This window comes from Corythoichthys intestinalis, chromosome 9 (genome assembly GCF_030265065.1).
Source record: "Corythoichthys intestinalis isolate RoL2023-P3 chromosome 9, ASM3026506v1, whole genome shotgun sequence".
In the NCBI taxonomy this organism is placed as follows: domain Eukaryota; kingdom Metazoa; phylum Chordata; class Actinopteri; order Syngnathiformes; family Syngnathidae; genus Corythoichthys; species Corythoichthys intestinalis.
In genome coordinates, this window is record NC_080403.1 from 56,449,232 (window position 1) to 56,466,015 (window position 16,784).

General features: G+C 37.6%; 1 protein-coding gene across 5 annotated transcripts in view; it reads left to right on the forward strand.

The window, feature by feature from the left end:
• Nucleotides 1-16,784, forward strand: part of kif21b (kinesin family member 21B) — a 159,756-nt gene that overhangs the window by 100,312 nt on the left and 42,660 nt on the right. For 3 of the 5 annotated variants that reach the window (XM_057845038.1, XM_057845041.1, XM_057845039.1), the window contains exons 24-27: nt 6,167-6,417; nt 7,891-7,959; nt 8,038-8,148; nt 16,721-16,759. In XM_057845038.1, the coding sequence (XP_057701021.1) occupies nt 6,167-6,417; nt 7,891-7,959; nt 8,038-8,148; nt 16,721-16,759 (470 nt within the window). The remainder of the gene's footprint in view (nt 1-6,166; nt 6,418-7,890; nt 7,960-8,037; nt 8,149-16,720; nt 16,760-16,784) is intronic. The other 2 variants (XM_057845040.1, XM_057845042.1) reach the window with 1 other exon arrangement.

The window sequence follows — 16,784 nt, forward strand, 5'->3', positions numbered from 1 at the left end:
AGGTATTGCGGCCCATCGCCTGATGAAAACTATGTACACACAATCAAGCTTCTTGAACACACATTTATATACACAAATTGAGAAGACTGATTGTGGGAAAAAAATATATATATATAACATTGGGGAAAAAAGTATTTTCAAAAATATTTACAATAAACAAGTTAAATTTTTTTCAGGCATGCCACTCCGAAAAGCAGTTTCGTCCTGGAATTAGACACAGGGCTACATCACAGCCCACACTTCCATGGGGTGTCGGTCCTCTTTCCACCCTTCCATTTTCATTTCACTTTACTTTCATTGTCACTATAAATGTACATGAAACAAAAGTCAGTATTTATGAAAATAATAAAGTATAAAATAAAAATATATACAGCAATAAATAATAATGGAAATCTATATGTATGACAATAGAAAGAATACCGTAGCTGAATATGTGCTACATCCCTAATCTTCATATTGAAAGAAGACCACAAATTATACTTTGATCTGATATGCACATCTTATTATTACATACACAAACACGCACTTATATTGCATCAAAATTAACTTTGTCTTGCAATATCAAAAGAAACTTTTACAGCATAAAAAAAAAAAAAAAAAAAAAAAAGTGAGTTGGCTTACCTCTGCTCGTCGATGGCGTCACCCACGTGTTCAAATCCGTCACTATCTTCACTCGAGGACTCTTCCGAAGAAGACGATGATGACGAATTTGGACCACCCTCTTCCTCAAGTTGATCAAAAAGCACAATTGCTTGCGCTAAATTTAGTTTTCCGTTCATCCTCAAAGTCACACAAAGTCGTCGCTCGCCCCCTCGCTGCTTCAGATTCACTCCTCCCTCTCGTTCGGTGGAACCTCGCGCGGCAGTTATATTTATAAAAAAAAAAAAAACGCATTTTGTGCTTCCACTGTGACTTCGAAAGGGTTCGTTTGATTTGTGTTTTTTTCATGGAGCTTCCGTTTTGAAAAAGGACAAGAAATGATGGAAATATAGACATAAACAAATGATCCATGCAGCGTTTTAATGTTTTTTTGAGAGGACAATAAAACTATAAAACTTAAATGACAATATCTCACGTTTTAGTTGGTTGATTGACTTCAAATAACAACGAGAGTAAACCGCAACTTCCGCACTTTAAAACGAGACCAACCAACGGCATGTGGGTGACGTAATTAAAACGCGAGGGTGCTTCAAAGACGACGTGCGCTGAGGACGCGCCGGCGCGTCCTTCGACTCTCAAGGGTTAAGTAGCAAATTATACAAAATCTAAATTATAAAATATACAGTATGTCCCATTTGCATTAAGCAGAGTACAGCTGTACTCCCGTCTCTCACTATTGTCAGTCATTTGTTGTCACGAGAAGAGAGTGGCGGTGATAGGTCTAGATCATCGGACTAGAGCAGGGGTCCCCAACCTTTTTTGCACCATGGATCGGTGTTATTTGGGTCTTTTTTTCAGGGACCAGTGTTGTGACAAATTTTGCAACCCATCAAAAATTGCAACGATGTGGTTCTGCGCATGCGCGTAACGTTAAACATAGCCGCAAAATGAGCAAATGCAGCGATTCCAAAGTAAACACTACACAAACTTTCTTGAAAGAAAGGAATATTAACTTAGGTTTGATCATGGTAGGACTTGTAGAAAAGTTCTCCACAGATACATCCTGCCATGTTAGCTGCACACAAAAACTGCACACCGCTCTCACAAAATAACGACTTCGCCTTGTCGTTAAGCATTAATTAAGAAGTCCGCTTCACAAAGATACGATGTTGGAAATTGCAGCAAGGTTTTCAATGCTCCCGTAGCGATGTCAGGATATTCTGGAATGACTTTAATCCAGAACCTCGGTAGAGTTGTTGTCTCAAATGTACGTTTAATAAGGTCCCCGTCATTTGCGATAAGTTGATCCTCCTGTTGCACAGACATGCTCGAATCACTCGGTTTATTCACAAACGGGTCACGAGTCCACTCCTTCGCCGTTCGTGGGTCTTTGAGGTTTTAGGCTCGTCAGGTGCCCTTTTCGCCGTAAAAATATCTCCAAAGACGTCCGTTTTCCAGTCATCTTTGCTCGGTCCGCGTTCCGGCAGATGGGGACCCCTGGACTACCGTGTAGTTTTGAGCATGGACTACGGTTTTGAAGTTAACGGTTTCACTTGCTCGTTGACAGACCCCCCCCCCCCCCCCAATTTTTTTCTCCTCGGATCTACGTGATTCAGAAGAATGACCCATTTTGATTTCAAAACGGCGAAATTTCGCCAAAAGGTGGCAAGTTCGCATGCCTGAAAAATGAGGTCGGTAATTTTCTCGGCTGCGATATATAGCCGAATGGTGTGTTTGCGTGTGCTGCATGCACTCGGCACACATGTGTGCTGATTGCATCTGAGACTCCAGTTCCTTTAACAGATGTTTTTTGATCATCAACGCACCGTAGAACTAAAGTTCAGATATAAAATAAGAAAACACATCTATATTAAACATAGCAAAACATTGTAAAACATTGCTACATTGAGGCTAATGGAAAAAGACAATGTACGCACAACGATAGCCTCCTATGAAACTTTGGCAGTCTTCTCCAAAACTAGGGCTGTCAAACGATTAAAATTTTTAATCGAGTTAATCACAGCTTAAAAATTAATTAATCGTAATTAATCGCAATTCAAACCATCTATAAACTATGCCATATTTTTCTGTAAATTATTGTTGGAATGGAAAGACACAAAACCGATATATACATTCAACTTACTGTACATAAGTACTGTAATTGCTTATTATAACAATAAATCAACAAGGTGGCATTAACATTAACATTCTGTTAAAGCGATCCATGGATAGAAAACTTGTAGTTCTTAAAAGATAAATGTTAGTACAAGTTATAGAAATTTTATATTGAAACCCCTCTTAATGTTTACGCTTGAATAAAATTTGTAAAATTTTCAATCAATAAATAAACTAGTAGCTCGCCATTGTTGATGTCAATAATTACAAAATCAGTCGCACCAAATTGCCAGCAGAGGGAGACAAAAAACACAAGTAACAAGTGGACATGACTGTGCTGTCATTTTAATCTGTTTGAGCGGGGCATGTGCGTTAATTGCGTCAAATATTTTAACGTGATTAATTTAAAAAATTAATTACCACCCGTTAACGCGATAATTTTGACAGCCCTATCCAAAACACAAACTTGCAGTTAAAAGGTGACACTTCAAACATGAAAACTCGCTGGTTTACAGCATTTGCAAACGAAGCGAAAAATAAAAAAAATCGAGAACTGACACCATGCATGACCAAAAAAGAAGACAAGTGCATTTTTTTTACTGCTACTACTGTAGCGGCTTAGCAAACTTACCTCCAGTGAACATTTCAAAATAGAAACACGTCATAAAGTTGTCTAGAATTACTCTCACATACTTCTGATTCAACACTAGGATAGCTTTAAAATGTCAAATTTATTTGACAATGAATAATTTGGCTTCAAATTTGCTAACGAACACTTTGCAGGACAAGATTTCAGTCATTTTGGCGTTGGGTTTTACGCTTAAATCATATTCTACATATACGAAGCTAGCCTTCAAATGGCAAGTTATGAATTGTGTGTGTGTTTACTTTTAATATTACTATTTTTAATATAGTTTTGTTTTTAGAGTAACAATTTGTTGCATTTAAATAGGCTGATCACTAGGGTGTATTGTCACTACATTAGTGGTTGAATTGTTTTTTAAAATTTACATTATTATGTTATTATTTACAATAATATCGTATATCGGCAATAATTTATTAGACTATCGCGTACTAAAATTTGTTATTGCGACAGGCCTATATGTATGTTGAAATAATTTTCTTTCATATATATATATCTCATATATATCATCATTGTTACAGATCCAGTGCTTAATTGATAAAAATATACATAATACTTTTTAAAAAATTATACTTTGGGGAAAAATCAAAACAAACAAACAAAAAAGAAAACACGTCTTATACAGTGTATCACAAAAGTGAGTCCACCCCTCGCATTTCTAAAGATATTTATATCTTTTCATGGGACAAAACTGACAAAATGACACTTTGACACAATGAAAAGTAGTCTGTGTGCAGCCTATATAGACAATAGGAGGAATGTACGTAGCCGTAACAGGTCAACACGATGTGTTGACGGACAAGTGGGCGGCACCAGTCAGGAGAGCGGAGTTGTGACGTCACGTGGGTAGGGTCTATTTACGGCGTGTTTTACTGCTCGTTAACATTAATAATAAAAATGGTGAAGGCGTGTGTGGCGGTCGGTTGCAATAACAGAGAAGATAGACGGAGAGACTTGAAGTTCTACCGGATTCCGAGAGACACGGAGAGGAGAGAGCGAGATGGGCTGCTGCAATTCGACGAGAAAACTGGGCTCCAAACGATTGCCACAGATTATGTAGTACTCATTTTATATCTGGTAAGATGCATTTAATATATATTTAGAGGGTTTTGGGCTGACAACCACAATTAAGATCATTGCTAGGCTAATCGCCGACAACATACACGTATGTATGTAGTGAGAGTGCTATCGCTAAACCATATAAACATTAAAAGCCCTAGCTCCATTGACAAATGACATGAAATACATTAGACTTGACAGTGGATGTTAGCAAGAACAAAAGATTTTGAATTGAAAATTTCGTAACTCACCTTCCGAGCACAAGATTCCTGCCGAATTTTCGTGTACGAGGACGTGTTTCACCCAACCAGCAACGTAGCATTTATAAGCCTCCAAGCTCTTAAAGTTTTTCAAACTTTCGTGAGAATAGGCTGATTTAGTGTGGACAAGATAATTGTAAATATCTGCGTAGCAGATGTCAGGCAGACAGGGCGAAGACAGTGGGTCGAAAAACATCGATTTGGGCATCAAATATGGATCTGGCGACTGTATAGAACAAAGCTTTTCCACATAACGCCTTTTATGCAACACATCCAGTGAGTTTACGGCATCAGAAAGCACCGGGTCTTCCATGAAATGCATTTTAAATTCCTCGATCAATTGAAACCAATGCTAATACAGAGACAAAATGACGGACAAGTGGGCGGAACCATACAGCGAGCACGTGGTTTTGTGACGTCGGTGGGTAGGGTATATATAGCTGTTAGGAAGGCCTCTTTTCAAGGCCTAAAATGGCGGCTCGAGCATAGCCGTTAGTCGCCCGTTTGTTCACAAAACGGCAGATTTTCCATTTAAAATTAATTTAAGTCACAAAATAAAATACATCATCACATTTTTCCATTAAAATAAAATACTAACAATGACACTTACATCCGATTTAATTCCCCATTTCATAGTATTAACAGTGGCAGCTCAACGTGCCCATTGCATAGTAGCTCCGCTAAAACTAACTTCTCAAAATAAGCATTTTTACAAAAGAAAACTTACCAAAACTTGTCTGGTTAACGTTTTGAGCCTTCCAGAGGGTCACACCACTCTTCTAGTAAGGCTGAGGATCGCCGTTTACGAGAAAAAGTGTTAATTCGTCTCTTTTCGTTAGCGATAGGGGCTACGCTTCCCATCGGTCTCTTGTCTGAGACTCGTGGGTAGGGGAGGGGCTCTCTCACTCTTGAAAAAAAAAACTTTATTCGTGAAAGCAAAAATTCTTAACTTATTGCATATTTATAGGCTAAATGCTTATTTAGAAAATTACATTTTTTATCTTTTAATATGCAAATGAGTCACTAGTTTGGTGATTTATTTACTTTACAATTACCTATTTGCTCAATTTTTAATGTAATATAATGTAATCTGGGGTAACAGATGGTAAAGGCATTCATTCTTTCCTTTACCTCTTTTATACTGGGTGTGAATTAATTTATTTGAGCATGTGCCTTTTTATGAACCACAAGGTGGCAGTATAAGCGCACTAATAGAAGTTTACTTACATCTTTGAGATTGGGCTTTAAATAATTTATCATTTGACACAGTTCTGGTTTGCTCCTCTATTAACAGCCTCTTCTATAATTTTTATTTTATGCATATGTATTATTTTAAGTTCTGTTCGACCACACAGTTAATTCTGCATTCCAGGCTAGAATGAATGATATTTTCTAGTGTTTTTGATGGAATTAATTTTGTGTCAATTCTACTTCTGTCTCTTATATTTTTCCTTTCCTTCTGTTTCCTTGCCACTCAATTGGTACGTAGGTGGAACCTCGTCTGTCGGCTCAGATGAAGGCGGTGTCGGCCGAGTATCTGGGTCCCGCCCTGGAGCATCCGTCGGGCTGCAAGCAGCAGCAAATTACCAAGTCTCTGGCCTCGCTGACCGACATCCAGGAGGACTGTCTGACCACAGCCAAGGCCAGCCTGGGCCTTAGCCTCAGTCTCTCCATGCGAGACCCCTTCCACAAAGAACGAGCATCACGCACTATCAGCTTGCCTATCAGAGGACACACCTTGTAAGTTAAAAAAACAACAACATACAACTGAAATGGTCTTTGGAGTGCATACTGTTAAGAGGTGCAACAATTAATCGATTAATCGACAACTAATGGATTAGCAAATTAATCGACAACAATTTTGATAACCAATTAATCGTTTAGGACCTTCTTCACGTTAAACTCGTCTAAATTCCTGAAATTATAACATGTATATAACTTCTCAGTTGTAGATATTATCCTATTTCTTCATTATATTTTTGTTCAGTCAAAGAAGTACATGGAAAAAAACAGCTTTTGCTTTGCAAAACAACAATTTACATTTTTGCCAGTTTTCAGACATTTTACTATCTAATCTTATTTAGGCTGCAACAACTAATCGATTAAATCGATTAATGAATTAGTTGCCAACGAATTTGATCATCGATTTTTGCCTTCAGCTATGAGCAGTCCTGTTTGGGTCCTTCCTGATGTGTAGTGTGAGGCGGCGTGGGTACGTGCTAGTGTTTAGAGCAAGAGCGAGAGAGTTCACTGCTACGTTCAGGTTGGGTTACTGAATCATTAATATTCCGAAATGTTGAGAGTTAGATTGTCTTGTGTGTTGTTAGATCCAGTGTGCCTCCGTCGGAGGTGAGTAAATGAAGCCACTTGCATTGTTTGCATTCTTTGTTGATGAGACGTTTCAACTTATCATGGAGCGCTAACCTAGTTAGCGATTATGCTACTCAAGTGTCCTAAGCATCCGTTTGTATTGTGTTTTTGAGAAGTATATTGGCACTTCAGTTATTTGTTCGATAGCGAAGTTGAAATTAAATTTCTTTTTATAAAGAAAACATTTACATAAAACCATTCATATAACAGCTGAGACTCTCAACACAAACTCATTCAAACTGTAAACTGTTATACAAGAGAGTGTGCTTTGAAATTGGATTTTGTCTTCATTATTACTTACAACATGCCTAAAACAACAAAATTAAATTGTGAATGTAATTGAAAAAAATGCCATTCATCAGATTAATTGATTAATTGGTCACTCAATCGATTATAAAAATAATCGTTAGTTGCAGCCCTAATACTGTGCATACATATAACTTGTGTATTAGGAGTGGGAACCTTTGGGTAGCTCACGATACGATACGATTTGTGATACAATGCTCACGATAACTATCACACAATATGGCAATATAACAATGACCGATACATGGGTCAGGAAATCATTCAACAATATTTTACTATACAAGTAATAAGCAAACTTTTCATCTTTCTGCTGTTAATTGAATTGAGTTTATTAGTGCTAGACGTCCAATCCGTTTGAAGTGTGAGGGATGGCCGCGAATGAACGAATGTGGCGGTCAACTAACGATTATATTTATAATCGATTAATCGACTAATTAAGTAAACGATTATTCGATTAATCCCTGCTGTAGTTATTGTGCGATTAGCATTAGCATACCCCCTCGAGGACTGGTCTAATTGCTTTTTTCTATGCGTTAGTCCCAGGCAGTCGCGAGGCTACGACACTTCTCCTGTCACCAGAAGGAAATCTTACGATCGTTCATACAGGTACATGCAACTTTCTTTTATAGCATCTTCCACTGCTTGATTCTGCATAATAATACGTAATGTTTATCCATTTCTCAGGCCTACGGATGGCTACACTCCTCCTTCATCCCCCCCTCTGAGGACCAGGAATGACCGCAATGTCTTCTCGAGACTCACCAGCAACCAAAGTCAAGGTTCTGCTCTGGACAAGTGAGTATTTTTTTGCCCTTACACATTTCTATGATCATCTTAAGTTATTTGAAGGCTTATTATTGGTTTACTGGCCCCTGTGAAGTGGCTGAAGGTCAGGTCTTTGGAGAAGAAAGGACCTTAGTCTGTGGTTTTGCAAAGCTTAAGTGTGTTAAGGTTATGTGCGCATCAATCCCACTGTTGAACCAGGAATACTTTACGTGGCATTAATGACTTTCTCTAGAGGAAAAGTGCTACGATTGGAGACACTGAAGTGATGTACTGCACAATTGTAGAATGTTAGGTACACAGAGAAACTTATAAACAATAATTGAATTACTGTACAGTTTCTCTTGCAAGCCATTTTTTCCCCCGACTTAGATAGGAACGAATACAGATATCTTCAAAAAGTGACAGGGCTTTTTTACCCTACCGAATGCCAAGGGGATTGCTGAAATGTAGGTTTTGTTGTAATACAGTGTTTTCTTGAAATAAAAGTAGGCTAGATAAGTTGTTTCTTGCTTGATTTGATTTATTTTTTCTGTTTGTTGGTAGCCAAAGCTAATATTTGAGTAAAGATGGAGAAATCAATTGCTAGGAATAGGACTAGCAATAGCTTGCACTCTTTGGACATACAATGAGGTGGGTAGTAACACATTACTGTTACGCCGTTACATTTGCCTGAGTATTTTTTTGAGGAAAATGTCCTCGTAAGAGTAGTTTTGACCAGCCATACTTTGTAGATTTGTGAATAAGAAGTTAATAATAATAAGTTTGTCTCAGTCAGTGACATTTTGACAGTTAAATCTTCGGTCATCAGTGTCCACATGATGGCGCCACAAATACAGATTTCGTACATCTTCATTTTGGACGGAGTTTTTAAAAACTCTTGTTTTCAATGCCCAAGACGTGTGTGTGGATAATAGGACAAACCGTAGAAAAAGATCTTTTGGCCAAATACCCTGCTACGTGTAGACATGGCTCTACCAGTTTCACCATTGAGACATCACAACAATAATCACATGACTCCATGATAGCCACTAGAAGTAAAAATTAATGGTCAGCCGATATATCGGGCAGATATACAGTGGGGCAAATAAGTATTTAGTCAACCACTAATTGTGCAAGTTCTCCCACTTGAAAATATTAGAGAGGCCTGTAATTGTCAACATGTGTAAACATCAACCATGAGAGACAGAATGTGAAAAAAACCCCTAGAAAATCACATTGTTTGATTTTTAAAGAATTTATTTGCAAATCATGGTGGAATAATAAGAATTTGGTCAATACCAATTGTTCATCTCAATACTTTGTTATGTACCCTTTGTTGGCAATAACGGAGGCCAAACATTTTCTGTAACTCTTCACAAACTTTTTTACACACTGTTGCCAGTATTTTGGGCCATTCCTCCATGCAGATCTCCTCTAGAGCAGTGATGTTTTGGGGCTGTCGTTGGGCAATATGGACTTTCAACTCCCTCCTTACCCCGTGGCGTCAAAATGATAACAAGAACGGTGAGCAAAAATTCCAGAACCACACGGGGGGACCTAGTGAATGACCTACAGAGAGCTGGGACTACAGTAACAAAGGCTACTATCAGTAACACATTGCGCCGCCATGGACTTAATTCCTGCACTGCCAGACGTGTCCCCCTGCTGAAGAAAGTACGCGTCCAGGCCCATCTGCGGTTCGCTAGGCAGCATTTGGATAATCCAGAAGAGGACTGGGAGAATGTGTTATGGTCAGATGAAACCAAAATAGAACTTTTTGGTAGAAACACAGTTCTCCTGTTTGGAGAAAGAATACTGAATTGCACCATACCCACTGTGAAGCATGGGGGTGGAAACCTCATGCTTTGGGGCTGTTTTTCTGGGACCAGGACGACTGATCTGTGTAAAAGAAAGAATGAATGGGGCCATGTATCGAGAGATTTTGAGTGAAAATCTCCTTCCATCAGCAAGGGCATTGAAGATGAGACGCGGCTGGGTCTTTCAGCATGACAATGCTAGGCCTAGCCAGTCTCCAGATCTCAACCCCATAGAAAATCTGTGGAGGGAGTTGAAAGTCTGTGTTGCCCAACGACAGCCCCAAAACATCACTGCTCTAGAGGAAATCTGCATGGAGGAATGGCCCAAAATACCAGCAACAGTGTGTAAAAAAGTTTGTGAAGAGTTACAGAAAAAGTTTGGCCTCCATTATTGCCAACAAAGGGTACGTAACAAAGTATTGAGATGAACTATTGTTATTGACCAAATACTTATTTTCCACCATGATTTGCAAATAAATTCTTTAATCTGTTTTTTTCCACATTCTGTCTCTCATGGTTGAGGTTAACCCATGTTGACAGTTACAGGCCTCTCTAATATTTTCAAGTGGGAGAACTTTCACAATTAGTGGTTGACTAAATACTTATTTGCCCCACTGTATGGACTATATATAGCCTATATAATACAATAAAAAAAATGACTGATATATCACTCAACTTTTAAATCGGGACGATATATCGCTCAGCTGATATATCATTCATATTAAATGGACTTTTTTCAAGATCTACTGTATATCGGACCGATATATGGACTTCATATAATCCATTTAATAGAAGAACTAATTTTAGCTGTTTTGGTATTGATCTTTCATATAAAGGTCAACCGATATATCCCGTATCTGATATATCATCTATATTATATGGACTTTTTTCAAGATCGGCCATTGGCTAATATATAGCTGATATAATAGAAGAATTCATGTTAGCTGTTTTGGTACTGACCTTTCTTATAAAGTGTGACAGCTACGGTATATTGCTCAGCCGATGATTTATCACTCAGTCGATATATCGTCCATATTATATGGACTTTTTTCAAGATAGGCCATCGGCTAATTTTTTGCCGATAGAATAGAGATTGACAGATACGGGTTTTTCAGGACTCATACTGATTATTAGTAGTTCGAGGAACCGATAACCGATTTTTTGGAGCCGATATTCATTTGCTGTAAAAGTGTAAAAATTGGTGTTAAAAAAAATGAATAATTCAAACACTGAATGTCCTTGAAATGCCTGAAGCATGTTGATTGAAAATAGAAATAGAAAATTGTTCCTAGACTCAGAAACATCTCTTGTTAAGTTGAATAATAATGCAGACTGCACCAGAGCCAAAATAACCCAGTTTTAAATGGATTTTTTTCATATCGGCTGGTCAGATTTAAACAAAGGCTGTTACCGGTATATGTCAAATTTCCAAAAATCAGCGGAGATAATCAGCCCGGCCAATAATCGGTCTATTTTTATCATTGAAGAACTCATATTTAGCTGTTCTGGTAGTGATCTTTCTTATAAAGGTCAACCAATATATCGCTCAGCTGATATATCGGGACAATATATCGCTCAGCCGAAATATCGGGCCGATACATGGACTTTTTTCAAGATCGGCCATTGGCCAATGTAAAGTCCATTTAATAGAAGCACACGTTAGCTGTTTTGGTACTGATTTTTCTTATAAGGTCAACCGATATATCGCTCAGCCGATGTATCGTCCATATTATATGGGCTTTTTTCAAGATCAGTCATTGGTCAATACGTAGCCGATGTGCAGTAATAGAAGAACTCCTGTTATCTGTTTTGGTACAGATTATTCTTATAAAGGTCGATCGTTATGTTAGATATATGGACTTTTTTTCAAGATCGGCCATAGCCAACATATAGCCGATATAATACGAGGTCTAATTTTTGTTGTTTTGGTATGGATCTTTCTTATAAAGGATGACAATACATCTGTCAGCCGATATATCGGGCCTTCTTTCAAGATTGGCCATTGGCCAATATACAGCCGATAATTGAAGAACTCATGATAGCTGTTTGAGTGCTGATCTTTCTTCTAAAGGTCGACTTATATATCGGTCAACTGATATATCGGGCCGATATATGTGTTTTTTTTCCATAATCAACCATCGGCAAATACATAGCTGATATAAGAGAAGAACTCATGGTAGTTGTTTGTTCTTTCTTAGAAAGGTCGACCTTTATGTCGGACGGCTAATATATCAGATTTCTTAATATTAGCCAATATAATAGAACACCTGTTATGTTGTTTGGGTGATCATCATTCCTATAAAGGTCGACTGATATATCACACTGATGTATAAACTTTTTTCAAGCTCGACCGATATCAGTTGATATATAGCCAATCATAGACTTCATATATGAATATCAATAGAATAACTGCTATGTTCATTGTTTGGGTGAAGATCTTTGTTAATTGTCATTTTGCACCACCCAGTGGCCAGTGTGACAGACGAGAATTGGATGATTTCAAAAGGTTTATTCTAGGGCTGTCAAACGATTCAAATTTTTAATCGCGTTAATTACAGCTTAAAAATTAATCGTAATTAATCGCAATTCAAACCATCTATAAAATATGCCATATTTTTCTGTAAGTTATTGTTGGAATGGAAAGATAAGACACAAGACGGATATATACATTCAACATACTGTACATAAGTACTGTATTTGTTTATTATAACAATAAATCAACAAGATAACATTAACATTCTGTTAAAGCGATCCATGGATAGAAAGACTTTTAGTTCTTAAAAGATAAATGTTAGTACAAGTTATCGAAATTTTATATTATAACCCCTCATAATGTTTTCGTTTTGATAAAATTTTAAACAAATTTTGAATCAAAAAATAAACTAGTAGCTCGCCATTGTTGATGTCAATAATTACACAATGCTCATAAAATCAGTCGCACCAAAGCGCCAGCAGAGGGAGACAAAAAACACAAGTAACAAGTGGACATGACACTGTGCCGTCATTTTCATCTGTTTGAGCGGGGCATGTGCGTTAATTGCGTCAAATATTTTAACTAGGACTGTCAAACGATTAAAATTTTTAATCGAGTTAATTACAGCTTATAAATTAATTAATCGTAATTAATCGTACTTCAAACCATGTATAAAATATGCCATATTTTTCTGTAAATTATCGTTGGAATGGAAAGATAAGACACAAGACGGATATATATTCAACATATGGTACATAAGTACTGTATTTGTTTATTATAACAATAAATCAACAAGATCGCATTAACATTATTAACATTCTCTTAAAGCGATCCATAGATAGAAAGACTTGTAGTTCTTAAAAGATAAACGTTAGTACAAATTATAGAAATTTTATATTAAAACCCCTCCTTAATGTTTTCGTTTTATTAAAATCTGTAAAATTTTCAATCAAAAAATAAATTAGTAGCTCGCCATTGTTGATGTCAATAATTACACCATGCTCACTCATTGTGCTTAAACCCATAAAATCATTTGGACCCAAGCGCCAACAGAGGGCGCCAAACACCAAAAAACAAGTAACAAGCGGACATTACACTGCTGTTATTTTAATCTGTTTGAGCGGGGCATGTGCGTTCATTGCGTCGAATATTTTAACGAGGGCTGTCAAAATTATTGCGTTAACGGGCGGTAATTAATTTTTTAAATTAATCACGTTAAAATATTTGACGTAATTAACGCACATGTCCCGCTCAGACAGTACTCTGCCTTTTGGTAAGTTTTACAGCAAGGCTTTTTGTGCTGTCTAACAGCGAACTCTTGTGGTCGCTTTGTGACATGGTTTATTGTTTTCTTGCCAGTTCAATATGGCTGCACGACGTCTCGGGCTGACGCCTACGTTGTAATGTTGTGCTTATATGATCCTTGGACAAAATTTGCCCGTAAGTATGGTTGTTGTAAAGAATGTACATATTGTGTTAGTCAGCGAAATGTTATATTTTTTGTATGAGAAGCTTTTTGTTTATGTTTAGTGAACCTGTATAGCGTGCTAAGCTAACGTTGTTGCTAATGCAATGCTTGTGTACTTTTTTTTGTAGTTTTACGACAGTCTAAAGAGGACAATGGTTTGAGGCCATTTTATTAATAAATCAGATGAAAAAGGAAGAAGTCTGATTATTAAGGCGTCGTTCACTAGTTGTCTAGCTTTGGAAAAAGTAGACGCTTCGGAGTGAGGACAGCATAGACAGATTTAAATGACAGTAGAGTGAAATGCCCACTACAGTCCTTATGTACCGTATGTTGAATGTATATATCCATCTTGTGTCATTGCAACAATTTATTTTACAGAATATATATATAATTTACAGAAAAATATGGCATATTTTATAGATGGTTCGAATTGCGATTAATTGCGATTAATTACGATTAATTAATTTTTAAGCTGTAATTAACTTGATTAAAAATTTTAATCGTTTGACAGCCCTAATTTTAACGTGATTAATTAAAAAAATTAATAAATGCCCGTTAACGTGATCATTTTGACAGCCCTAATTTTAACGTGATTCATTAAAAAAATTAATTACCGCCCGTTAACGCGATAATTTTGACAGCCCTAGTTTATTCGTAAAATGACTGATTTCTCATGAAGTATCCAAACTTATGTTAGCTGTTATGCTAGCAAAGCTAGGCTTAGGGCTAACTTTAGTACTAAAAGTCCCCTTTTTAGTGTCTATTCTGTTACATACAAATGGCAGGCTATAAAGACAAAAGACCCAAATCCACGACAGCAGATGTCAGTATCATATTTTGGAGATGGACACCATGACATGATCGGATTATGTCACACACATTATAATTGTCTCTAATTTAAAAATAATGTTAAAATGACCTAAGTATTTCATTTGTATCTTTCCTTGTGCGTTCAGGACCTGACATGCATAATTCACTTCGAGGCCGAGTTGAATTTAAAACAGTTTTTTTTTTAATCTGCTTGCATTAAGCGGCTTAAGAAACTGTAGATCCTTATTTTATCTTCACTTTACATTTCCTTTCTCTAAAACCAATGAATTTAAAATAGATGCAGTATGTCAGATACAGAACGTCACCATGACAATAGCTAGCAGCATTCATTAAAAGCCCGACGGGAAGATTTTGAGCAGGTTCTAAACCTTGATTTGATCTATGAATATCAATTGTTGCTGTAGATTTGTTTTTCATTGCATAGCCTTTCTCCCTGAGATGTTGCAGAGCAGGTTTCCCAGCAGGCAATATGATATATTATTATCCCCTTTGCTTAATTAGGACGAGAAAGATGGAAAGACTATGACATTGTGGAACTTTTATACAAAGAGTAATGGGGACAAAAATGCAGTTTGTCACTGACTCTCATTTCACATTGAAATGTTAGCTTTTCCTTAACTATGTGTTACTTCTTTTCACTATTCTAACATACCCTTTTGTGTGGAATTGTTCCATACACGTTTTGGTTCAAAGCTTATTTTTTTAAGCAAAATTTGAAAATGTATTTTACATATTGTTAACTGTATAGCTAGGGTTGCCATCGTGTATGTGGGAGGGGACTTCTCAGCGAAGGTTTTGGACTGAACGGAAAGTCTTGAGTGAATTTTCGTCGAGGGGCGGGGCCCAAAATCGAAACCTGTTCTTTTTTTCACAGCGCTGCTGCGCTGACGTCAACAACGCATTCAATAGCAGAGGGGCAGGTGTACTGATATCTGTGCTCTCGGGCTGTTTTGGCAGACGGATACACACAAATCACGGCTGATGAAACCTTGATAAATGTGCTTTTTAAAAGCTTGGTGAGCTCTGAAAAATGACTCTCACACTTCTCCTTGCTAAGCTAAGTGATACCTCGAGGTGCGTTTGTGAGGAAATGTAGTTCACAAAAAACTATTTTAGTGCTGCAACGATTAATCGATTAACTCCAGTATTCGATTAGAAAAGAATATTTGAATTTAATTTTATTGCCTCCAGTATTCGTTTAATTAATTTTATTAATTAATTGAATTAAAGTGGTGTTGTAGTGCTGCCCCCCAGACCCAACTCCGGAGCAAGCGGAAGATGATGGATGGATGGATGGATGGATGATGATTTTACGACACTGTATGCAGTGTGTGCAGTTCCTCAAACAAAACACAACCGCTTTTGTCCACCAGCGTTGCTAAAATTGACCAAAACTGAAGTTACCTAGTGTTGCTTTGAAGGGTTAATTCCGACGCACGGAAATACAGGTTACGTCGCCAGCGCAGGAATGGAACTGGTTCGTAACCTGGGGACTACCTGTATATTTCTATGCGAATCTATGGCTGGTGGCCGACTTCTGATTTGGGGGCGTGGTTTTGCGATAGGTCTATTGCTTGTTTTGGCTGGACTGGCATAGCTAGAAGACCCAGCATTCTTCTTCGTGCCAATCATGTGAAGAAAAGAGGGCTAAAAAGGCTAAGATAGTGTTAGCGCACAAACTCTAGCACTAGCTAAGCAGAAACTACGGTGCTGGGGACGAACCAAGAACATGGCAACCCGAGGACTCCCTGTACAATAATACATTTCCTGTGAGTGAACTGTCAACTAAAACAATTTTGGTGCCATCTTTCATCAGTCAAGCCAAGCGCTTATTTGGTGTAACCTGATCTGCTTGATGAAGCTTTGTGTACTGCTTTTTCTGGAAAGTCTTTCCTAAGTCACTCCTCCTTTGTAAGCCATTGCCAGTAACCCTTCTGTCTTTCCTTTGTCTGATTAAACCTTTCCTCTCCCCGACACCTCTCGGTACCCCGCTCCTTCCTCTTCTACCTCCAGGTCAGATGACAGCGACTCCTCGCTCTCCGAGGTGCTCAGGTAGAACTTTTCCTTCTTTGTCCGT